General features: G+C 34.9%; 1 protein-coding gene across 2 annotated transcripts in view; it reads left to right on the top strand.

The window, feature by feature from the left end:
* Positions 1–26317, top strand: part of LOC141544676 (uncharacterized) — a 127841-nt gene extending 101524 nt beyond the window's left edge. Inside the window, exons 24-25 of one of the 2 annotated variants that reach the window (XM_074271090.1) lie at positions 13995–14290; positions 26262–26317. In XM_074271090.1, the coding sequence (XP_074127191.1) occupies positions 13995–14288 (294 nt within the window). In that variant the 3' untranslated portion in view covers positions 14289–14290; positions 26262–26317. Of the gene's footprint in view, positions 1–13994; positions 14291–15902; positions 15987–26261 lie in introns of those variants that run through there. The other variant, XM_074271091.1, reaches the window with a different exon arrangement.
* The last annotated feature ends 504 nt before the right edge of the window (positions 26318–26821 follow it).

The raw sequence follows: 26821 nt of genomic DNA, 5'->3' as shown, positions 1-26821 counted from the left end.
TCTCTTCTCTATTTTCTTCAAATAAGACTCTAAAGATATAAAATTTCCCCTTATTACTGCTTTAGCTGCATCCCAAAGATTTTGGTATGATGTCTTATCATTGACATTATCTTGGGTGAAATTATTAATTGTTTCTATAATTTGCTCTTTCACCCAGTCATTTTTTAAGATGAGATTATTCAGTTTCCTATTACTTTTTGGTCTATTTACCCCTAACTTTTTACTGAATGTAGCTTTTATTGCATTGTGGTCTGAGAAGAAGGCATTTATTATTTCTGCCTTCCTACATTTAATTTTGAGATCTTTATGTCCAAATATATGTTCTTATTTTTGTATAGGATCCATGAACTGCTGAGAAGAAAGTATATTCCTTTCTATTGCCATTCAGTTTTCTCCAAAGATCTATCATACCTAGTTTTTCTAATGTTCAATTTACTTTTTTAATTTCTTTCTTATTTGTTTTGTGGTTTGATTTGTCTAAATCTGAGAGTGCAAGGTTGAGATCTCCCACTATTATAGTTTTACTGTATATTTCTTCTTGCAATTCTCTTAACTTTTCCTTTAGAAAGTTAGATGCTATACCACTTGGTGCATATATGTTTAGTATTGATATGGCTTCATTATTTATGCTACCTTTCAGCAGGATATAGTTTCCTTCCTTATCTTTTTTAACTAGATCTACTTCTGCTTTTGCTTGATCTGGGATAAGGATATCTACCCCTGCTTTTTTGGCTTTATCTGAAGCATAATAGATTCTGCTCCAACCTTTTACCTTTACTCTGTATGTATCTCCCTGCTTTAAGTGTGTTTCCTGCAGACAACATATTGGAGGGTTCTGATTTTTGATCCAATCTGCTATCCGTCTCCGTTTTATGGGATCGTTCATCCCATTCACATTTACAGTTAAAATTACTAATTCTGTATTTCCTGCCATCATATTATCCCCAGATATGCTTTTTCGCTTGACCCCCCTGATCCCCCTCCCCGATATTTAATTTACAGATCCCCCTTGTGACACGCAACCCTCCCTTTTTTTTTTTTGGTATCCCTCCCCCCTCCCTCCAAGTCCTTTCCCTTATTCTCCTTTTCCTTTTCCCTTTTCCTCTCCCCCCTTTTAATGAGGTGAGAGAAAATTCTCTGAAAAACAAATATGTTAATTATTTACTCTTTGAGCCTCTCCTGATGAGAGTAAGATTCACACAATGATTCTCCCCCTCACTAAATTCCCTCAGATATGGTGTATTTTCTTTGCCTCTTCCTGGGATATAGTTTCCCTCTTTTTATCATTCCTTCCCCTTTTTCTGAAACTACCTCCTTTTTACTACACACCCCTTTTTTCTTTTATATCAGTAAAATCAAATTAGCCTTGAGTACTTTTTATATACCCACAACAGAGTTACAGTTCTCAAGGGTTCTGTGTACCTTTTTCTGTTTCTCTTCAGTCTTGTGGATGTAGATCAAATTTTTTGTTTAAGTCTGGTTTTTTTCTTAGAAACATATAGAATTCCTCTATTTCATTGAATGACCATCTTCTTCCATGGAAAAAGATGCTAAACTTAGCTGGGTAGTTCATTCTTGGTTGCAGTCCTTGATCTCTTGCCTTACGGAATATCAGGTTCCAGGCTCTTCTATCTTTTAATGTGGAGGCAGCCAGATCTTGAGTCACCCTTATTGTGGCACCTTGGTATTTAAATTGTTTTTTTCTAGCTGCTTGCAGCATTTTCTCCTTTGTGTGGTAATTCTGCAGCTTAGCCACAATATTCCGTGGTGTTCTTTTTTTAGGGTCTATTTCAGAAGGAGTTCGATGAATTCTTTCCACATCTACTTTCCCTTCTGTTTCTATTATCTCTGGACAGTTCTCTTTGATAATTTCCTGTAAAATAGAATCTAGGCACTTTTTTTGGTCATAGTTTTCTGGAAGTCCAATGATCCGCAGATTATCTCTCCTAGATCTATTTTTCAGGTGTATAGATTTTCCCAGTAAGTATTTGACATTGTTCTCCAGCTTCTCATTTTTTTTGTGTGTGTGACTGATTCTTGGGTTCTCTGTGAATCATTCATTTCTATTTGTTCCATCCTGACTTTTAAGGAGTTAATTTTTCTTCTTTCACAGTTTTTAGTTCTTTTTGTAAATGCCCAATTTCATTTTTAAATAAATTATTTTGCTCTATTGAATTTTTTTCCATTTCCCTAATTTTTTTTGAGAATTATTTTCTTTTTCCAATTCAGAAATTCTATTTTCTTGAGACTTTTTTATCTTTTCCAATTCAGAAATCCTTCTTTCCTGTGATTTTTTAACCTTTTCTAATTCACTAATTTTGTTTCCCTGCCTCTCCTGTGAATTCTTTATTTTTTCCAACTCCAATTTCAGGACGTTGTTATTCTCTATCATAGCTTCCCTTTCCTTTCCCCATTTTTCTTCAAACTCTCTTAACTTTTTAATAGTCTCTTCTAGGAGTGAGTTATGTGATGGGGGACAGGAATCATTCCCCTTTAGGTTGTTATCTGCTGACTCTCTGCTGTTAACTTCCTCGGGGTTGCATACCCGCTCTTTCTCTGTGTAGAAGGAATCTATAGTTTTTCTGGCTTTTTTGTTCATATTTAAAAAATCTTTTGGCGTCTATTCCTGGGGTAGGAAATTATTTATTTACTTCTTTACCAGCTTCCTCCCAGACTGGATGGATGCAGCGGCCCCTGTGCCTGAGCTAAGATAGAGCTCTGGGAGAGAGTTCCCCACCCCCCTCCATGGAAGTGCCTCAGAGGTGACTAGCACTGCTGTGCCCCTAGGGCGCTGTGTTTTAGTGGCTTCCCTGAGGTTGAGATTGAACAGTAAAGACAGCACAAAGCCTAGCCTATGCGTCCCGGTGGGGTGTGGATGTATGTACCAGGTGACTTGAAAAGCCCCTGCTCTCAAACTGGAAGTGTCTGCCAGAAGCCATGGTCCCTAGTTCAAAGGTTCCGCTTCTCTGGGATTTTCGGAGCTGAGTTCCACTCCCTCCAGCTAAGCTAGGCAGTGTGTGTTGCCTTGGGCCGTATCCACCCACTTTTCAATCTCAACTATTCTCAGGTGGGAGCTGAGGCCACACCCCCTGGTGCAGAGATCTGCTGAGTCACCCCCAGGGTCCTGGAAAATCTAATCTATCTGAATTTTTAAAGTATTTTAGATTTCTCTTCTGAACTGCTATATGATAAGCAGAGAAGAGCTAACAGCCTATGCCAGATTCCTTTATCTCAGTGGCTTCTCTGATCCCAGAGCCCTTCCCAGCGCCATCGGCGCAGTATGCTAGCACCCAGCCGTCTGTCCTGGCCTCTCTTCTTCCTCCCCTGGGAACTGACCATTTTTTTTTCTTTTTTTTTTTGACACTGATAGACTTCTTTATTGCAAGATTGCCATAAAATTTCAGTTTGTTAAAAAGAAAAACCAAAACCAAACCAAAACAAACCAAAACAAAAACAAAACAAAACAAAACACCCTACAATATTTGTGAAGCACAATAGAACAAAGTATGCCTCTATCTAGTAAGATATAAAATAAGTTGTGCAGAATTATCCTTAAACTTACTAAACTTCATAAACTTTTCTCCTTTCCTTCCCTCTTATCCCTCCCCAGAATTAAGCTTATGAGTACCACTTGCCTCACATAGCCCTCCCTTTTTAGGATCCCTCCACCCACCTTAGAGTTCCTCCCTTTTTCTTACTCCTTTTCCTCACAATTTCTGTATTCCTTCCTACTTGGTTTACTCCTTCCCTTTTCACTTTTCCCCTCCCACTTTTCTTTCTTTTTTTTTTAATTTTTATTTTATTTTATAATTATAACATTTTTTTGACAGTACATATGTATGCATGGGTAATTTTTTTACAACATTATCCCTTGCACTTAATTCTATTCAGATTTTTTCCCTTCCTCCCCCAACCCCCTCCCCCATATGGCAAGCAATCTTATATATGTTAAATATATTACATTATATTCTAGATACAATATATGTGTGTAGAACCGAATTTTTTGTTGCACAGGAAGAATTTCCCAGTGTTCCTTTTCTGGATGTAGCTGGTTCTGTCCATCATTAATCAATTGGAATTGGATTAGCTCTTCTCTATCTTGAAGAAATCCACTTCCATCAGCATACATCCTCGTACAGTATCATTGTTGAAGTGTATAATGATCTTCTGGTTCTGCTCGTTTCACTCAGCATCAGTTGATGTAAGTCTCTGCAAGCCTCTCTGAATTTCTCCTGTTGGTCATTTCTTATAGAACAATAATATTCCATAGCATTCATATACCATAGTTTACCCAACCATTCTCCAATTGATGGACATCCATTCATCTTCCAGCTTCTAGCCACTATGAAAAGGGCTGCCACAAACATTTTGGCACATACAGGCCCCTTTCCCTTCTTTAGTAGTTCCTTGGGGTATAAGCCCAGTAGTAGTATGGCTGGGTCAAAGGGTATGCACATTTTGATAACTTTTTGGGCATAATTCCAGATTGCTCTCCAGAATGGTTGGATTCTTTCACAACTCCACCAACAATGCATCAGTGTCCCAATTTTCCCACAGCCCCTCCAACATTCATCGTTATTTGTTCCTGTCATCTTAGTCAATATGACAGGTGTGTAATGATACCTCAGAGTTGTCTTAATTTGCATTTCTCTCATCAATAGTGATTTGGAACACTCTTTCATATGAGTGGACATAGTTTTAATTTCATCATCTGAAAATTGTCTGTTCATATCCTTTGACCATTTATCAATTGGAGAATGGCTTGATTTCTTATAAATTAAAGTCAATTCTCTGTATATTTTGGAGATGAGGCCTTTATCAGAACCTTTAACTGTAAAATTTTTTTCCCAATTTGTTACTTCCCTTCTAATCTTGTTTGCTTTAGTTTTGTTTGTGCAGAAACTTTTTAATTTGGTGTAATCAAAATGTTCTATTTTGTGATCAATAATGGTCTCTAGTTCTCCCTTGGACACAAACTCCTTCCTCCTCCACAAGTCTGAGAGGTAAACCATCCCATGTTCCTCCAATTTATTTATGATTTCATTCTTTATGCCTAAATCTTGGACCCATTTTGATCTAATCTTAGTATGTGGTGTTAAATGTGGGTCCATGCCTAGTTTCTGCCATACTAATTTCCAGTTTTCCCAGCAGTTTTTGTCAAATAATGAATTCTTATCCCGAAATTTGGGATCTTTGGGTTTGTCAAAGATTAGATTGCTATTTTTATTCACTATCTTGCCCTGTGAACCTAACCTATGCCACTGATCAACTAGTCTATTTCTTAGCCAATACCAAATGGTTTTGGTGACTGTTGCTTTATAATATAGCTTTAAATCAAGTACACTTAGACCACCTTCCTCGGACTTTTTTTTCATTAGTGCCCTTGCAATTCTCGACCTTTTATTCTTCCATATGAATTTTGTTGTTATTTTTTCTAGGTCATTAAAATAGTTTCTTGGGAGTCTGATTTGTATAGCACTAAATAAATAGATTGGTTTGGGGAGTATTGTCATCTTTATTATATTCGCTCAGCCTATCCAAGAGCGCTGAATGTCTTTCCAATTATTTAAATCTGACTTTATTTTTGTGGCAAGTGTTTTGTAATTTTGCTCATATAATTCCTGACTCTCCTTTGGTAGATATATTCCCAAATATTTTATACTATCGACTGTTATTTTGAATGGAATTTCTCTTTGTATCCCTTGCTGTTGGATTGTGTTGGTAATGTATAAAAATCCTGAGGATTTATGTGGATTTATTTTGTATCCTGCGACTTTGCTAAAATTCTGAATTATTTCTAATAGCTTTTTAGCAGAGTCTTTGGGGTTCTCTAAGTATACCATCATGTCATCTGCGAAAAGTGATAATTTGATTTCTTCATTTCCTACTCTAATTCCTTGAATCTCTTTCTCGGCTCTTATTGCAGAGGCTAGAGTTTCTAGTACTATATTGAATAGTAATGGTGATAGTGGGCAACCTTGTTTCACTCCTGATCTTACAGGGAAAGGTTCTAGTTTATCACCATTACATATGCTGTTTACTGAAGGTTTTAAATATATGTTCCTCATTATTTTAAGGAATAGTCCATTTATTCCTATACTCTCAAGCGTTTTTAGTAGGAATGGATGTTGGATTTTATCAAATGCTTTTTCTGCATCTATTGAGATGATCATATGGTTTTTATTAATTTGATTATTAATATGGTCAATTATACTAATAGTTTTCCTAATATTAAACCAGCCCTGCATTTCTGGTATAAATTACACTTGGTCATGGTGTATTATCCTGGGGATGATTTTCTGAAGTCTATTTGCTAATATCTTATTTAAGATTTTAGCATCAATATTCATTAAGGAAATTGGTCTATAGTTTTCTTTCTCAGTTTTCGATCTACCTGGTTTAGGTATCAGTACCATGTCTGTGTCATAGAAGGAATTTGGTAGGACTCCTTCAATCCCTATTTTTTCAGATAGTTTACATAGCATTGGAGTTAGTTGTTCTTTAAATGTTTGGTGGAATTCACCTGTAAATCCATCTGGTCCTGGGGACTTTTTCTTAGGAAGTTGGTTAATAGCTTGGTCTATTTCTTTTTCTGAGATGGGACTATTTAGACTACTTACTTCTTCCTCTGTTAATCTGGGCAAGCTATATTTTTGAAGGTATTTTTCCATTTCATTTAAGTTATCGAATTTATCAGCATAAAGTTGAGCAAAGTAGCTCCTAACTATTGTTCTAATTTCCTCTTCATTAGTGGTGAGTTCACCCTTTTCATTTTCAAGACTATCAATTTGCTTTTTCTCTTTCCTTTTTTTAATCAGGTTTACTAAGGGTTTGTCTATTTTGTTGGTTTTTTCATAAAACCAACTCTTAGTTTTATTAATTAATTCAATAGTTTTTTTTTTTTACTTTCAATTTTATTACTCTCACCTTTTATTTTTTGAATTTCAAGTTTTGTGTTGTCTGGGGGTTTTTAATTTGTTCCCTTTCTAGCAATTTTAGTTGTAAGCCCAATTCGTTGGCCCTCTCTTTCTCTATTTTATGCAAGTAGGCCTGTAGAGATATAAAACTTTCCCTTATTACTGCTTTGGCTGTATCCCACACATTTTGGTATGATGTCTCATTATTGTCATTTTCTTGGGTGAAGTTATTAATTATGTCTATGATTTGCTGTTTTACCCAATCATTCTTTAGTATAAGATTATTTAGTTTCCAATTATTTTTTGGTCTATTTTCTCCTGGCTTTTTATTAAATGTAATTTTGATTGCATTATGGTCTGAAAAGGATGCATTTACTATTTCTGCCTTACTGCATTTGATTTTGAGGTTTTTATGCCCTAGTATATGATCAATTTTTGTATAGGTTCCATGAACTGCTGAGAAGAAAGTATATTCCTATCTGTCTCCATTTAGCTTTCGCCAAAGATCTATCATATCAAACTTTTCTAGTATTCTATTTACCTCTTTGACTTCTTTCTTATTTATTTTGTGCTTTGATTTATCTAATTCTGAGAGTGCAAGTTTGAGATCTCCCACTATTATAGTTTTGCTATCTATTTCCTCTTGCAGCTCTCTTAATTTCTCTTTTAAGAATTTAGATGCTGCACCACTTGGTGCATATATGTTTAATATTGATACTGCTTCATTATTGAGGATGCCCTTTAGCAGGATATAATGCCCTTCCTTATCTCTTTTAATTAGATCAATTTTTGTTTTTGCTTGATCTGAGATGAGGATGGCTACTCCTGCTTTTTTGGTTTTGCCTGAAGCATCATAGATTCTGCTCCACCCTTTTACTTTTAGTTTGAATGTATCACCCTGTTTCAGGTGTGTTTCCTGTAAACAACATATAGTAGGATTCTGACTTTTAATCCAGTCTGCTAACTGCTTCCTCTTTATGAGGCAGTTTGCCCCATTCACATTTATGGTTAGAAGGACTAATTCTATATTGCTTGCCATCCTATTAACCCCTGCTTATGCTTTTCCCCTTTCCTTCCCTTTTACCCTCCTACCCAGTATTAAACTGGTGAACACCACTTGCTTTTCACAGCCCTCCCTTTTTAGGATCCCTTCCCCACCTTAAAGATCCTCACCTTATTTTACCCCTTTTCCTCGAAATTTCTGTATTCCCTTCCCCTTAGCTTACTCCTTCCCTTTCACTTTTCAATGAAGTGGAAGAAGTTTCACCATAAATCGAATATGTCTATTGATACACACTATGTTCATCTCCCTCCTTTCTTTCTCTCAGATATAATAGGTTACCTTTGCCTCTTCATGAGATGTAGTACCACCACTTTACACTTTTTTATGATATAATTTCCTTTCCACCTCTAGTTTCTAAGACAAATTGTACATATGTTCTTTACATATTTTTTTGACAGAAGTACAGTTCTCAAGATTTCTTTTTACCTTTTTAGAAATATCTTGAGTTCTGTATTTGAAGATCAAACCTTTTATGTAGGTCTGGTTTTTTCATCAAAAATAGATGGAATTCATTTATTTCGTTAAATGTCCATCTTCTTCCCTGGAAAACGATGCTCATTCTTGCTGGGTAAGTTATTCTTGGCTGCATACCATGTTCCTTAGCCTTTCGGAATATAATGTTCCAGGCCCTGCATTCTTTTAATGTGGACGCTGCTAGATCCTGGGTTATCCTTATTGTGGATCCTCCATATCTGAATTGCTTTTTTCTAGCAGTTTCCAATATCTTTTCCTTTGTCTGATGGTTCTTGAACTTGGCCACTATATTTCTTGGCGTTTTGATTTTAAGGTTCCTTTCAGTAGGTGATCGATGCATTTTTTCATTGTCTATTTTACCCTCTGTTTCCAGAATGTCTGGGCAGTTCTCTTTGATAATTTCCTCAAAAATGGTGTCCAAGCTCTTTTTTCCTCCCATTTTTCAGGGAGTCCGATTATTCTCAAATTGTCTCTCCTGGATCTGTTTTCCATGTCTGTTGTCTTTCTGGTAAGGTACTTGACATTATTTTCAATTGTTTCATTTCTCTGGTTTTGCTTGACTACCTCTTGGTTTCTCCTTGAGTCATTCATTTCTACTTGTTCCAGTCTAATTTTCAATGATGTATTTTCTTCACTCACTTTTTTATATCTCTTTGTCATTGTCCAATTGAGTTTTTATCTTTTATGGAATTTTTTTCCATTTTATCCATTTTATTATTTAGAGAGCTGTTTTCTTTTTCCAGCTCACTAATCTTATTTTCCTTGGAGTTGTTTACCTTTTCCAGCTCACTAATCTTGTTTCTCAATGATTTGATTTCTTTATCCACTCTGTCCTTGAATGCATGGGATGACTTCTCCAGGCTCTCTTGCCAAGCTTCCCTTTCCTTTTCCCATTTCTCTTCCAGCTCTCTTGTGAGAGCCTTTTTGATGTCTTCTAGGAGATTCTTTTGTATTGAGGAGCAGCTCATATCCCCCTTAGGGGATTCCTCTGGGGACAGTCTGTTTTTAGTCTCCTCAGTGTTTGAAGTCTGCTCTCTCTCCATACAAAAGCTGTCAATAGTTAGAGCCCTTTTGAATTTTTTGTTCATTTTGTCAGAGTAGGAATCGAAGAAAACAAACTGACAAGAGAAACAATTGGTCTGTTTTGGGGGGGCTGGGGCTGGATGGTATTAATGGGCTTCCTCTACAGACTGGGGGTAGGGCAGCAGAGAGCCACTAACAGAACAGCAATGACTGTACTGAGTCTGCACTCTAAGGCTCCGAGAACGCACCGAGTCAGTCCAGGTGGGGGTTGGGGGTGGCCGGGCTCTGAGAGATGCTGGCTTTCTGGGGTTTTAATCTTCACCTCTGGTGTTTACACCCTCTCCACTGCTCCTGGCTTGCTGCCAAGACGGAGCATCCACACTGGGGCAAAAGCCCTTTCACAGAAAAGGCAGAGATCGCACCCCTCCCCCTCTGGTCTGAGCTGTGTGAGCTGCCTGTCTTGCTCTGGCTGCCTACCCTCAGTCTGCGCTCAGTCTGATTGACCCTGCCCCAAGAAAACACAGACCTTTTCTGGCGACTTTCAAGGATGTCTTCTCTTGGTGATTATTTGTGGATTTCTTTCTGGGTCAAGCATTAAGTCAGAGGCTTATCATGAAGTAAGTTCTGAGAGAAAACGAGGAGCTCAAGCAGCTGTCTGCCTCCATGCTGCCATCTTGGCTGGAAGTCTCAGAACTGACCTTTTCTGTTGAAACTCCAGATTCTCTTCAGCTGGTAAGTCGTGCTTCCAGTCCTTGTGGTATCTATCAGTCCAGCGCTATTTCTGAGGCTGATTTATCTAATTGGTTGTGAGGGAGTGAGGACGTTCACAGTCGTGTGTTTCTTCTCCGCCATCTTGGCTCCGCCCCCCTTGATTTCTTAATAAATTTGAGTTTCTATATATTTTAGAAATGAAGCCTTTCTGAAACACTGGATGAAAAAAATTGTTTCCCACGGTTCTTCCTGTCTCCTAACCTTGGCTACATTGACTTTGTTTGTTTCAAGACATATATATATATATATATATATATATATATATATATATATATATATATATATATATATATATATATATATATATATATATTTTATTTTTTTTTTAATAACAATTTATTTATTAATGCATGCAAAGGGTGCATCCAAAATGGCTGACTACAGGCAGGAAGTTGCCTGATTTCTCCATTTCTTTTGCTCCAAATTCTTTTAAATAATTACTTGAAACAAATTTTAGAGGATTAAAATACCCAAAAAGATGGAGCAGAACATTTTCCAGTCAAAGGCAACTTGAAAGCTCAGCAGAAAAAGTCTGTGACACGGATTCCTAAGGCAGGACATACACAGAGCCCTAGTTCCAGCCCCAGCCTGGCTCAGACCTGACCTCTGAATAAGTGCTATTTCCAAGAAAATGAGGGTTTTTTCCTCTATTAAATCCAATTTTTTTTCTATGTCTTCTTTACTATAGGTCTCAATAAGCTTGATATCATTAAAACATAAAACAAAATAATTAGCCTTTGATGTAAATTCTGAAACCAACTTATGCATTTTCATGCCTTCTTATTTGCCCTCCTCCTTGACATGGTGTGAACCTCCTTAAGGGGGAAGGGTGTTGCCTCTATAAAAATATGCTTAAGAAGATGATTTTTTAAAATCATTTTCAGGATTTTGAGTTACTCTGCACCTCAGAGCATCTTCCCTTTAATGACTCCTTTCTCCTTGTTATTTGTGAGTTACAATAGGGAACTCAACTTTCCCCTTATTAATTTTCAGAATAGCTATACATATCTATATATCTATATCTATATATCTATCTATATATAGTAAATTTATAAATATATTTATATGAATATGTAAAATACATTATATACATATAGAGATAAGATTAGAAGGAAAGCAATAAATTGGGTAAACATTTTTATATTTAAGTGTTCTGATAAAGGCCATATTTCTAAAATATATAGAGAATTGACTCAAAGGTATAAGAACTTAAGCTACTTTTGAAATGATAAATGGTCAAAAGTTATCAACATGTGCATACCCTTTGACCCAGCCATACTACTACTGGGCTTATACCCCAAGGAACTATTAAAGAAGGGAAAGGGTCCTGTATGTGCCAAAATGTTTGTGGCAGCCCTTTTCATAGTGGCTAGAAGCTGGAAGATGAATGGATGTCCATCAATTGGAGAATGGTTGGGTAAACTATGGTATATGAATGTTATGGAATATTATTGTTCTATAAGAAATGACCAACAGGAGAAATACAGAGAGGCTTGGAGAGACTTACATCAACTGATGCTGAGTGAAACGAGCAGAACCAGAAGATCATTATACACTTCAACAACGATACTGTACGAGGATGTATGCTGATGGAAGTGGATTTCTTCAACATAGAGAAGAGCTAATCCAATTCCAATTGATTAATGATGGACAGAACCAGCTACATCCAGAAAAGGAACACTGGGAAATGAATGTAAACTGTTATTTTTACCTTCTGAATCCAATTCTTCCTGTGCAACAAAAAATTCAGTTCTACACACATATATTGTATCTAAATTATACTGTAATATATTTAACATATATAAGACTGCTTGCCATCTGGGGGAGGGGGTTGGGGGAGGAAGGGAAAAAATCTGAATAGAAATAAGTGCAAGGGATAATGTTGTAAAAAATTACCCATGCATATGTACTGTCAAAAAATGTTATAATTATAAAATAAAATAAAAAAATTTAAAAAAAATGATAAATGGTCAAAGGATATGGACAGACAATTTTCAGATAAGAAATTAAAACCATTTCTAACTATATGAAAAGGTGCTCTAAATCACTTCTGATCACAGAAATGCAAATTAAGGCAACTCTTGAGACACAACCTCTCAGATTGGCTAAGATGACAGGAAAAAATAGTGATGAATGTTGGAGGGAATCTTGGCAAACAGGAACATTCTAGAGAGCAATGATCTATGCTCAAAAAGTTATCAAACTATGCAAACCCTTTGATTTAGCAGTGTTTTTACTAGGCCTATATCCCAAAGAGATTTTAAAGGAAGGAAAGGAACCCACATGTGTAAAACTGGTAGCCTTTATCACAGTGACAAGAACCTGGAAAATGGAAAATTAATTGATGGCGATCATTTGGAGAATGGCAGAATAAGTTTTGGTTTTTGAATGTTATGAAATATTGTTTTATAAGAAATGATCAGGAGGATGATTTTAGTGAGGTCTGGAGACACTGACATGAACTGATATATGAAGTAAAATGAGCAGAACCAGGAGATCATGGTACATGGCAACAAGAAGATTATATGATCAATTCTGATGGATGTGACTCTTTCCAACATTGAGTTGATTGATGCCAGTTCCAATGATCATGTGATGAAGAAAACCATATACACCTGAGAGAGAATTGTGGGAACTGAATATGGATCACATAATTTTATTCTCACTCTTTTGGTGTTTGCTTACATTTTGTTTTCTTACTCATTTTCTTTCCCCTTTGATCTGATTTTACTTTACAGCAATAAAATTATATAAAATTTACACATGTTGGATTTTAACATATATTTTAACATGTATAACATGTATTAGATTCCTTGCCATCTAGGGGGGAGGGGGTGGGGGGAGAAGGAGGGGGAAAATCTGAACCAAGGGGTCAGTGTTATGGTTAAAAATGTCTATGTTTAAAATGGTGAAAGAGATTTTGGGGAAAATGAGACATTAATGGCTGTTGGTTGGAGGTTGTGAACTGATTCAAAAAATCATATATACTCTTTGACCTAGTAATACTATTATTAAGTCTGCATCTTCCCAAAAAATAAAAAGCAAAAAAAGGGAAATGGACATATGTACACACAAACACACAGCACACACACACACACACAACAAAATGATCAAGAGTGCAATGAGAAAATCATGGAAAGACAATGTTAAAAACAAAATGGATTGTGTACAAAATAATAGCAATATGGCACGGATTAGGTGTGAATGACTTGGGTATTCTCTCAGCAATACAATGATCCAAGACAACCCTGAAGGACTTATGATGAACATTGAAACATTTTTGGCTTTATTTTTCTTCAGGATTTTTTGGGGGGTCTATGTTTTCTTCTACAACATGGTGGTTATTAACATTTTTTTTTGCATGACTTCACATATATTACCTATATTAAATTGTTTACCTTCTCAATAGGGGCTAAGAGAAGGAAGAAGGAAGGGAAAGCATTTGAAATTCAAAGTTTTGAAAATATTAAAAATCATGTATCTGGAGGAAAATAAAATGCTAAATTTAACATTAAAGAATGAAAATTATATTTATTAATCTGATCATGATCATGAGCTTTTTCAAAGCTAGAACCTATTTTTAGGAATTTAGAACAGTTCTTTGAATCACTGATTGAAATTAAAATGAAAGCTAACAGAATATGATAACAAACTTCATGTAATTTTCAGGTTTAGAGTCAGACATTTTTTGTTAACTCTCTAACCCGAACCCAAATCTTTTGTTAACTGTTTTTCATTTGGTTTAGACACAGGGAACAGAAAAAGATAATTTTAATGACCAAATGGAGCATCAACTTCAAGAACTGAAAGCTGAACTCTTAAAAATGAAAATCTCAAATGAAAAGTATATGGCAGCCCTAGAGATACAGAATGTGGAGTCAAGATGGAGCAGAGGAGATAAGTCTTTATCTGAGCTCCTCCTGGAACCCCTCAGATCAGCAACAGATCAAACCTCTGCACTGGCTTGGCGGGACTTAGTCTACAAATATTTAGATGATAACGAATATGAAACAGAAGAAATTTGGAAATTACTTCTGTAAAGGTCTGTTTTAATCAGGTTGGTGTGGGGAGGGATGTGGTGGCTGAGCACACGCAAAACATAGTGACCAGGGATGTGTGGCATCCATGGATCAGGAATCTATCAGAAAACTCTTAGCCAAAATACAGCAGCATTGGATACAAGCTAGTGGATCAGCAGATTAGCTGTGAGACATTCAATGCAAATACAAAAGCCAGATAGTGAGCCTCTGAATCCCAAATAACAGGGTACCAGGCCATGTCCACCCAGTACTGAAAGGAAGTCAGCAGCACTGGCCCAGGTCAGCCTAAAGCTGCTATCATCTGTAGAGAAAGTTAGGGGTAATCTCCCCATTTCATTGAGTAGACCTCAAACTTTACAAAAAGTTAGCCAAAAAAGCAAAAGGAACTCTTAGCTTAAGATAAGGAAAAAAGTGAATAGACTTCAAAACCTGATCATCCTAAAACCAAATCCAGATGAATCCTCAAAGGGTTGGTTCCCATCTCACAACACTGTCTTGGAAGAATTCAAAGAAAGTTTTGAGCAAAATAGGGAGAGGAAAGGAGAACTTTGCAAGATAGTAGTTTGGAAAAGAAAACAATTATCTGAAAACTCAATGAAAAATAAGATTTAGTGAAATTGAACTATCATATAATGCTTTACAAAATATATTTGAAAAAGAAACCAATTCATCAAACAAAATTTGTGAAATGGAAAAATAAGCCAGTGAATAATGAATGAATAATCAAACACGTCATATAACATTTGTTACTAGCAATATTAGAAGAAATTGGGAAAACCTTTTTACATTTAACAGTTCTGATAAAGGTGGTCTCATTTATAAAATATATAGAAAATTAATTCATATTTATAAAAATTTGGGCCATTCTCTACTTGATAAATGGTCAAAGTGAACAGGTAATTTTCAGATGAGGAAATTACAAGCATTTCTAGTCATATGAAAAGCTGCTCTAAATCATTACTGTACAGAAAAATGCAAATTAAGACAACTCTGAGACACCACTACAAAACTCTCTGATGGACTAAAATGACAGGAAAAGATGATGAATGTTGGACCCTGCTGACAAATGCGATTTTCCTCATTTAGCTAATGTCAGTCAATGGCATTATTCTGCATTTGGCATAAGTATTTGAAGATTTGAGGTCCTCTTCATTGGATAGAACCGTGGACTCTTAAGAAAGTGCCATGATTCAGAGCTCTCTTCTACTGTACTTGGGATCATTTTAATCCCCACAATAATGGCAAACTCTGGTAGAATAGTAATTCAAAATCACACTCTTTTGGCCAGTCCTTGCAAGGGACTCAAAAAGGAATTGCACTCCAGGTGGTATTGTCACACATGGATCCCCCAACACCAGCCCCGGGATTTTGGATTCCTCTCATCCACACCCCAATTCTCTGAGCCTGAGTTAACTTTATTCAAGTTTGATTAACCCTACATTAATTTTCTTTCAGGATGGTTCCCAACTGAGAATTATTTGAATTTGTGAATAACTTATCTTATTTTATAAGCTTTGGGTCATTCAAATTCAATGTTCAGAAATATATGAACCTAATTTAACATTTTTAATAGACTATTGATTGTGTTTCTCCACTTTCCTTTTGTTTTGTCAGGTCCAAAGAGAGATTCAGCAGTAGAATCGCCAGTTCCTCATTTTGAACGACCTAGCCACCTAGTTAATTTTAAAATTCCCATTGATGAGGTTCAAATAGGTTTTTTTGTTTTAAAGTTATTTAACAAGGAATAATTAAATCATCATTAATTTCTTAATCAATAAATTCATCAGCAGAGAAATATTTTATTAAATTGGGTTGAATGGGAACTTTCAGTGGCTCACAATGTCTCAAGGAACTCAGGATTAAGATCAGTCCCTTGATAGGTAGAGTTAGGGAAGAGAGTCTACACTTCATTGTTCTGCCCAATACCTTCAAAGAACAATAACTTGAAGTAGAGCCACCAGCCTTAGGGAGAGAGATTTCCTACCACAATAGTAAGCAGTGCAGGCATGTGATCATTCGGGGAACAATAATACCTTATTCTGATTGAAGTAGACTCATTTTAGTTTTACATAGATGAGGAAAGAAAAAATACTTTAATTTTTATTTACTATGATGGTCAGTTATTGAAAATCAAAGCTAAATTTTCAGGAAGTTTAAAATGAGAATAAGTATAAAATTTGCTTTGTTATCTTATTTAAAAAAAATCTTTCTGCCCTTGTTGACCAGTTTTGAAAACTAGAAATTAAGGACAGAAATTAAGAATAGGAAGTACTGAAGATTTTGTCAAAATAAATCCCTAAATACTAAATACTGAAAGCTGTAGGAAAGATATTTATGTAGGCAAGTCTCAACGAACTAGGAAGATACCTCTTTTGCTTTGATATTTAAAAGAGGTAATCTCCATTACCCTCTGTTGGGGAACTTCTTAGAAAGGATAGCCAATAAGTTAAAGATGAATAGATGAGAAAATAAAGTCTGTATATTCAGCATAAATTCACAGTAAAGACTTTTGGAATTTCAAAAAGTAAATGTCAGAGTATCTTAATCCCAATGAAATAGAAAAGATTTAGGAATCTATCTCCCTGAGAACACTCAGGGGTAAAGGGTGTAAGACAGTGCTTGCCTTGTATAAACAATGAGCACTTTACTATTGAGACTTTGTGGGAATCCAACTGAGGAAAAATGCTATTGCATTTATAGGTATTTTTTTTTTCTAAATGACATGAAATGTTAACAAAATTGAAATATACACACATACATACACACACACACACACACACACACACACACACACATATATATATAAAATATGAAACATTTTAAATTATTTCTAAAAACTTAAGCAACTTTCAAGATATAGAAAAAAACCTGGCTATCTATAAAACTACTGTGATTAGCATGAAAATTCAAGGGGGTAATGAAATAATTTTCTACGATTTGATGTTTGGTAATCTTTTAGGTGCAATAAAGCTAAGAAACTGTTAAAGCAATTTTCTTTTTTCAATGTAAATAGTGTTATGTTATATATATACATATATGTATGTGTAGCATGATTATTGGAGTTGAAATATTCTAGGATTATTGAATTATTAAACATTATTATTAAAGGATTCTAGCAAAGGATATAGAAGTAATCAGGAAAGTGATATTATAAGGAACTTTAATTTTTATCTGCATTTCTACTTAGGAAGATGATACCTGTTAAGTCATAAGAAAATTTTCATTTATTATGGCATAGGGTACAATTTAATATGAAGGGAATTAATAAAGAGATAATGTATTTGATGATACATTAAAATGATGAAATTAAGAGGTTAGCGAGGAATGTATTAGGAGAAGTAGAATGGTATAAATTATCTGCCATAAAAAAAGATGCAAGAAAAAGCTTTTACAATTGAGGGGAAGACATGGAAGATAGGGGGAATGTGGGACGCTTACTCTCATCAAAATTGGCTCAAAGAGGAAAAACACTCGATATGGATTTGGATATCTATTTTACCCTAGAGGAAAATAGGAAAGGAATGGATAAGGAAAAAGGGGAAGATGATAAAAAGATAAAAGAAAGGGATATTGGGAACTGGAATGTTCAGTGGGAAAGGACTTTTGAGGATGGATAGGGTGAAAAGAGAAACTGAGGGGAAATACAATTAGAAATTGTAATTGTAAAAAGATTTTTAAACAAGTTTATGTGATAAGGCCTCATTTCTCCTTTTTATATAACTTATTAATTTTATAATTATAATTTTTTTGACAGTACACATGCATGGGTAATTTTTTTACATTATCCCTTGTATTCACTTTTCCAAATTTTCCCCTTCCTCCCTCTACTCCCTCCCCTAGGTGACAGGCAATCCCATAAATATTAAATGTGTTAATACAGTATATCCTAGAAACAATATATGTTTGTAAAACCAAATTTCTTGTTGCACGGTAAGAATTGGATTCTGAAAGTATAAGTAACCTGGGTAGAAAGACAATAGTGAAAACATTTTACACTCCTTTCCCAGTGTTCCTTCTCAGGGTTTAGCTGTTTCTGTACATCATTGATCAATTGGAACTGAATTAGATCTTCTTTATGTTGAAGATATCCACTTCAATCAGAATATATCTTCATACAGTGTCATTGTTGAGGTGTATAGTGACTTCCTGGTTCTGCTCATTTCACTCAGCATCAGTTGATGTAAGTCTCTCCAAGACTCTTCTGTATTCATCCTGCTGGTCATTTCTTACAGAGCAATAATATTCCATAACATTCATATACCATAATTTACCCAACCATTCTCCAATTGATGGACATCCATTCAACTTCCAGTTTCTAGTCCCTACAAAAAGAGCTGCCACAAACAATTTTGGCACAGGTCCCTTTCCCTTCTTTATTTTTTTGGGATATAAGCCCAGTAATAGCACTGCTGGATCAAAAGGTATGCACAGTTTGATAACTTTTTGGGTGTAGTTCCAAATTGTTCTCCATAATGGCTGGATTCTTTCACAATTCCACCAACAATGCATCAGCGTCAGTTTTCCCACATTCACTCCAACATTCATCATTACCTTTTCCTGTTATCTTATCCAATCTGACAAGTGTGTAGTGATATATCAGAGTTGTCTTAATTTGCATTTCTCTGATCAGTAGTGATTTGGAACACTTTCATATGCGTGGATATAGTTTCAATTTCATCATCTGAAAATTGTCTGTTCATATCCTTTGACCATTTATCAATTGGAGAATGATTTGATTTCTTATAAATTAGGGTCAGTTCTCTATATATTTTGGAAATGAGACCCTTATCAGAACCTTTAACTGTAAAAATATTTTCCCAATTTGTTACTTCCCTTCTAATCTTGTTTGCATTAGTTTTGTTTGTACAAAAACTTGTGATGTAATCAAAATCCTCTACTTTGTGACAAATAATGATCTCTAGTTTTTTTAAATTAATTGCCTTGAAATTCTCCACCTTTTGTTGTTCCAAATGAATTCTGTTATTTTTTTCTAGGTCATTAAAATAGTTTCTTGGGAGTCTGATTGGTATAGCACTAAATAAATTTTGCTCATATAATTCCTGACTTTTCTTTAGTAGATGAATTACCAAATATTTTGTACTTGTGAAAGTTGTTTTAAATGGAATTTCTCTTTGTATCTCTTGCTGTTGCATTTTGTTGGTGATGCATAAAAATGCTGAGGATTTATGTGGATATATATTGTATCCAGCAACTTTGCTAAAATTGTGAATTATTTCTAATAACTTTTTATTAGAATCTCTGGGGTTCTCTAAGTATACCATTATATCATCTGCAAAGAGTGATAGTTTGATTTCCTCATTTCCTATTCTTATTCCTTTAATCTCTTTCTCAACTCTTATTGCCCAGGCTATCATTTGATATAATATTGAATAGTAATGGTGATAGTGGTACCTTGTTTCACTCCTGATCTTACTGGGAAAGGTTCCAGTTTATCTTCGTTGCGTATTATGCTTACTTAAGGTCTTACATATATGCTCCAGACTATTTTAAGGAATGGTCCATTTATTCCTATACTCTCAAGTGCTTTTAGTAGGAACATAGATGTATTTTATCAAATGCTTTTTCTGCATTTATTGAGATGATCATATGGTTTTTATTAATTTGATTATTAATATGGTTAATTATACTAATAGTTTTCCTAATATTAAACCAGCCCTGCATTCCTGGTCATAGTGTATTATCCTAGGGATGATTTTCTGAAGTCTCTTTGCTAACATCTTTAAGATTTTAGCATCAATATTAAGGAAATTGGTCTATAAATTTCTTTTTCAGTTTTCAACCTATCTGGTTAGGTATTACCATATCTGTGTTGTAAAAGGAGTATGGTAGGACTTCTTCATCCCCTATTTTTTCAAATAGTTTATATAACCTGGGGGCTAATTGTTCTTTAAATATTTGGTAGAAATTCACATGTAAATCCATATGGTCATGGGGATTTTTTCCTGGGGAGTTTGATTAATAGCTTGTTTTATTTATTTTTTTTAAATGGGTCTATTTAAGCTGTTTACCTCCTTTTATATTATAAGCTTATATTTTTGGAGGTAACCATCCATTTCACATAAGTTATCAAATTTATTGACATAAAGTTGGGCAAAATAATTCCTCCTTATTGCTCTAATTTCCTCTTCATTGGTAGAAATATCCCCCTTTTCATTTTTAAGACTAACAATTTGATTATCCTCTTTACTTTTTCTGATCATATTTACCAAAAGTTTATCTATTTTATTGGCTTTTTCATAAAATCAACTTAGTTTTATTTATTAATTCAATAGTTTTTTTTTTGTTTGTTTGTTTGTTTGTTTTTTACTTTCAATGCTATTGATTTCTCCTTTTAATTTTAGAATTTCACATTTAGTTTTTGGTTGAGAGTTTTTAATTTGGTCTTTTTCTAGCTTTTTGAGTTTCAGGCCCAGTTCATTGATCTTCTCTTTATTTTATTCAAGTAAGCCTCTAAAGATATAAAGTTTCCCTTTATTACCGCTTTAGCTGTGTCCCACAAATTTTGGTATGATGTCTCATCATTGTCATTATCCTGGGTGAAATTATTGTTTCTATAATTTGCTGTTTCACCCAATCATTCATTAAGATGAGATTATTTAGTTTCCAAGTACTTTTTGGTCTATTTACCCCAATTTCTTGTTGAATGTAGTTTTTATTGCATTGTGATCTGAGAAGAAAGCCTTTACTATTTCTGCCTTCTTGCATTTAATTTTGAGATCTTTATGTCCCAACATATGGTCAATTTTTGTATAGGTTCCATGAACTGCTGAGAAGAAAGTAAACTCCTTTCTATCACCATTCAGTTTTCTCCAGAGATCTATCATACCTGATTTTTCTAATGTTCTATTTACCTCTTTAATTTCTTTCTTACTTGTTTTTTGGTTTGATTTATCTAATTCTGAGAGTGCAAGGTTGACATCTCCCACTATTATAGTTTTGCTGTCTATTTCTTCTTGCAACTCTCTTCTCCTTTAGGAAGTTAGATGCTATACCACTTAGTGCACATATGTTTATTACTGACATGATTTCATTGTCTATGCTACCTTTAAGCAGGATATAGTTTCCTTATCTCTTTCAATTAGATCAATTGTTTTTCCTTGATCTGAGATAAGAATGGCCACCCCTGCTTTTTTTACTTCATTTGAAGCATAATAGATTCTGCTCCAGCCTTTTACCTTATTCTGTATGTATCTCCCTGCTTTAAATGTGTTTCCTGTGAACAACATATTGTAGGGTTCTTACTTTTGATCCAGTCTTCTATCCACCTCTGCTTAATGGGAGAGTTCATCCCATTCACATTTACAGTTAAAATTAATAATTCTGTATTTCCTGCCATCATATTATCCCCTGATTATGCTTTTTTTTCCCTTTGTCCCCCCTGGACCTCTTCCCCAGTATCGAATTTATGGACACCTTTTGTGATGTGCAGCCCTCCCTTTTTAGTATCCTTCCCCCCTCTTTTTAAGTCCCTTCTCCTTTCTTGTACCCTTCCCTTATTCTCCTTTTCCTTTTCCCTTTTCCTGTCCCCGTTTTAATGTGAGAGAGAATTCTCTGAAAAACAAATATGTTAATTATCTACTCTTTGAGCCTACTCTGAGAGTAAGATTCACACAATGTATCTCCCCCTCTTAAATCCCTGAGATGTGGTAAATTTTCTTTGCCTCTTTCTGGGATGTAGTTTCCCTCTTTTTATCTCTCCTTTCCCGTTTTCAGATACTATCCCCTTCCCTTTACTACTTCCTTTTTTATGTTATATCAGTAAAATCAAATTATACATGTGGACTTTTCTGTATATTCACAATAGAAATAAAATTCTCAAGAGTTCTTCGTACCTTTTTCTGCTTCTCTTGAGTGTTATGGATGTAGATCAATTTTTTTGTTTGTTTGTTTCTTAGAAACAAATAGAATTCCTCTGTTTCGTTAAATGTCCATCTTCTTCCATGGAAGAAAGTGCTAAATTTAGCTGGGTAGTTTATTCTTGGTTGCATTCCAAGTTCTTTTCCCTTTCGGAATAGCAGATTCCAGGCCCTTTGATTCTTTAATGTGGAGGCAGCCAGATCTTGCATTACCCTTATTGTGGCACCTTGATATTTGGAATGTTTTTTCCTAGCTGCTTGCAATATTTTTTCCTTAGTCTGAGTCTGGTAGTTCTGCAGCTTAGCCACAATGTTCCATGGAGTTTTTTTTAGGGTCTTTTTCAGAAAGTGTTCGATGAATTCTTTCAAGACCTATTTTCCCTTCTGTTTCTATTATCTCTGGACAGTTCTCTTGGATAATTTCCTGTAAAATAGAATCTAGGCTCTTTTATTCAGCATAATTTTTGGGAAGCCCAAGGATCCTCAGATTATCTCTTCTAGATCTATTTTCCAGGCTATAGATTTTCCCAATAATTATTTGATATTATTCTCTAGCTTTTCTTTTTTTTTTTTTTTTTTGTTTTTTTTTGTTTTATTTTGTCTGACTGATTCTTGGTTTCTCAATGAATCATTCATTTGTATTCAGTCCTGATTTCTAATGAATTATTTTCTTCATTCATATTTTTAGTTCTTTTTTGTATATGTCCAATTGAGTTTTTAAATGAATTACTTTGCTCTGTTGATTTTTTTTTTCCATTTCACTTTTTTTTAGTGAGTTATTTTCTTTTTCCAATTCACAAATCCTACTTTCTTGGGATTTTTTTTTTATCTTTTCCACTTCAGAAATACTACTTTCCTGTGATTTTTTAACCTTTTCTAATTCACAAATTGTTTCCTTGCACCTCCTGTGAATTTATGTTTTCCAACTCAAATTTCAGGGCATTGTTATTCTCATAGCTTCTCTTTTCTTTCCCCATTTTTCTTCAAACTCTCAACTTTTTAATAGTCTCTTCTAAGAGAGAGTTATGTGATGGGAGACAGGTATCATTCCCCTTTAGGGTATTATCTGGAGACTGTCTGCTATTAGCCTCCTTGGGGTTGTATACCAGTTCTTTCTCTGTATAGAAGGTGTCAATTGTTCTCTTCAATTTCTTACTCATTGTTAAAGCTCAGTGGGGTCAGCCCTTTGGGTAGGGAATTTACCAGTGTCCTCTCAGATTGGGTGGAATGCTGCAAAATTTTGACTGGGCTAAGAGAGAGTACCCCTCCCCCTTCCCTGGAAATGACTCTGACGTGGTTAGCATGGATGATAGGTTGTGAGGAGTGTCCAGTGAGGAACCCCTGCTGTGTGGCCTAGCAACTGCCTTGAGGCTAGAGACTGAACTGTGAACAGAGCTGCTCTAGGAGCTCCACTGCCTCAGGCTGAGTCTTCCCACTATGTGGATTAGAGGCTGCCCCAAGGGAAAGCCTCAGACAGCAGAAGGCAGCTGCACAGCCATGCCAAGATCTGTTAGATCACTTCCGGTTTGGGGTAGTTCTGACTTTTTTTTTTTAAGTGGTTTTGATTTTTCTTCTGATCTGCTGTTTTACAAGCAGAGTAGAGCTATCAGCCTATGCTCTCCAGCCTATTTAGTACAATGTGCTATCCCCTAGTCCAACCCTGTCTGCGCTGCTCTTTTTTTTTCCTTCCCTTGGAACCAACCTTTTCTATGGAGATTCCAGATTCTCTTTGGCTGGTAAGTTGTGCTTCTAATCCTTGTGGTTTTTATCAGTCCAGCATTATTTTTGAGGCTGATTTAACTAGTTGGTATTGAGGATAAAAGGGGAGCTTAGAAATTTGCGTGTATCTTCTCCACCATCTTGGCTCCACCCCCCAGGCCTCATTTCTCAAAGAGGAAACTGAAGCATATTTATAAAAATTATATTTATATATTTATATTTATAAAAAGCCTTGCCCCCATTGATAAATGTTCAAAAGTATACTTAAAGGGCTATATATCTCTGCATATCCTTTGACCTAACAATACCACTACTAGACATGAATAACAAAAGATATCAAAAATAAAAAGAAAATAACCTATATATGCAAAAATTGATGGAAGCTTTCTTCTCAGAGCAAAAAATTAGAAATTGAGGGAATGGCCATCATTTGGGCAATGACTGAACAAATTGTGGAAGGTGATTATAATGAAATATTATTTTATGGGATATGATGAGCAAGATGCTCTGGAAAGTCCTACATGAAATGAAAAGAGAAATGTACTGTTAAAACTATAGCAATACTTTGTTTTTCTTCCTCGGTTATTTTCACCTTTTGAATCCAATTCTTCCTGTGCAACAAGAAATTTGCTGGACATACACATTTAACATGTCTGGGACTGCCGGCCATCTAGGGGAAGAGCATGGAGGGAAGGAGGGAAAAAGTGAGTGCAAGAGATAATGTTGTAAATTACCCATGCATATGTACTATCAAAAAAATAATTATAAAATTATAAAATTATGAAAAATTCTCTGATTATCAGCTATAAATCATTTTGCTATTCTCAGAAGTACAATGAACTACTCTGAAGAATCCTCCCCCCACCCAGGGAAGGAAGGGATTTTTCTGAATATATGTGAAACAAACTTCATCTTTATCTCTCTTTGTACTTTATCATTTGGGTGGGCAAGCTATATTCTCTTTCACAACATAAATTTTGTAGAACTTTTCCATAGCTTCACCTGCGGATTCTTAATAGGGGTTGGAGGAGTAGATAAGGGAGACCACCTGGTACTCAAAAATTTTAAAAACAAAGGTAAAAATGTGCTTTTAATGAAACTGGGGGAAAATGTTGAGTAATTTTTTAAAAACTGATTAAAATTTCAAAGAATAACTGATACGTATTTCTCAGAGAAAAACTATTCAAAGAACAACCATATGAAAAACATTCCAAATCCTTAGTTATTTGAGAAATGCAAATTTAAAAGTCTGAAGTTGATTGTCAAAAAGAAAAATGCTTGAAGGAAAACACTTGATAAAACAGTGTATAATTTAATAATTTAATAATGTTTAATAATTACATAGTAATACACTCCTCATGGACTTGTGTGAGCTGCCCTTGCCATTCTGGATGGCACTTTGGGAAGTATATTCCATTTCCTTGAATCATGTACACCTTTGACTTAGTGATAATTCTTATAAGCCTACATGTGAAAAGAGATCAAAGAAAAGGATCCATACATATAAACCATTTAGAAACATTTTTTGGAAGGTTGGGGCAATGAAATGAATCTTGAAATTTGGATAATAGACAAATAATGGTATGTAAATATACATTTACTTCTCTGCCATAAGAAGTAATGGAAGATGCTTTCTTGGAACTTGGGAAGATTGATATGAACTTACATAGAGTGAAAGATGGAAAACAATATAACAAAAAAAGTTTTAATGCACTTAATATGAATTCAACAACCAGCCATGATTCCAGTGTTCAAGTAACAATCTTGACAAGATAATTAGATAGGAATTTGAGATTACTGATATCTGTGCATACAACATGGGGGCTTAACTCTATAGCAGAGTTATAAGAGTTTTAGTTCCCTGATTTTAAGGGCTACAATCTAGTTCATTCTCATGATGGAGATAAGTAAAATGAAGATGAAATAGCCTGCTCAGAAAATGTTTTTCCTAGCATTGGCTATCTCTGTTGTTTGCCATGGGACTTTCCTAAAGGATAATGTTCAACTCAGTTTTCCCCATTGCTATAGATTTTGAGGAACCCAGCATCTAAGCTATCATGACTTGGCAAAATGTAAACCCACCATGCAATTTTGTTTGAAAGAAATGGCATTTTAGTATATTCATTGCATCTTATGTAATCAGTTGCGTAAAAAGCTGCTTTGAATGATAAATGCATCATTACAATGACAGATTGACCTCCTTTTCTCGGTTTTGCTAATCCCATATGCTTTGCTTTAAATCTATAAAGCTCAATAATCTCGACTTTATTGCATTTCATTCTTATAACAAAGACATTTTTGGCCATAGATTATATGAGGATTTATTTAGTTGGTTAACATATATTTGATTCTTTTATTTTGTTTTTCTTTCAAATAGGGGGAAATGCTGGGAGGAAGAGAAAATGAAAGCTTGTTGAGAAAGACAAAATAAAATGAAGATTAAGAAATGTTTTGCTATTGTATAAACTGCTCTCTTGGTTCTGTTCATTTTATGTTGCCTCAACTGAAGTCTTGTAAGATTTTTTTTGTCCCCTTGTAGAGTTGAATTCTCAAACAGAATAAATGTGTTCACTGAAAATCATAGTATTCAAATAATTAAGTCAGTTGACAAGCATTTCTTGGTCACCTATGATGTTTGAGGGCACTATGCTAGATGCAGGAAACACAAACACAAGAGTTGGGGCAAAGTGTAAGGATTTAGTCCAGAAGGGTAAAACTAAAAAAACTGACTTCACATCTAAAGTAGACTATTGTTTGCTGCCATCCTTAAATTTTCTTTGTGTAATGAACCAAATATTCATTGGTTTCTTGTCCCATTAAAAGGCAATTAAGTCAGCAAAAAAAAATTTTAGGGACACACTTAAGACCAAAATTGAAAATATCCAAATCAGAATTGATAAAAACATTGAACACCTGGTTCTACCTTTATATACCTCT

The sequence above is a fragment of the Sminthopsis crassicaudata genome, chromosome 5 (genome assembly GCF_048593235.1).
Source record: "Sminthopsis crassicaudata isolate SCR6 chromosome 5, ASM4859323v1, whole genome shotgun sequence".
Lineage (NCBI taxonomy): Eukaryota > Metazoa > Chordata > Mammalia > Dasyuromorphia > Dasyuridae > Sminthopsis > Sminthopsis crassicaudata.
This window is presented reverse-complemented; position numbering and strand designations above follow the sequence as displayed.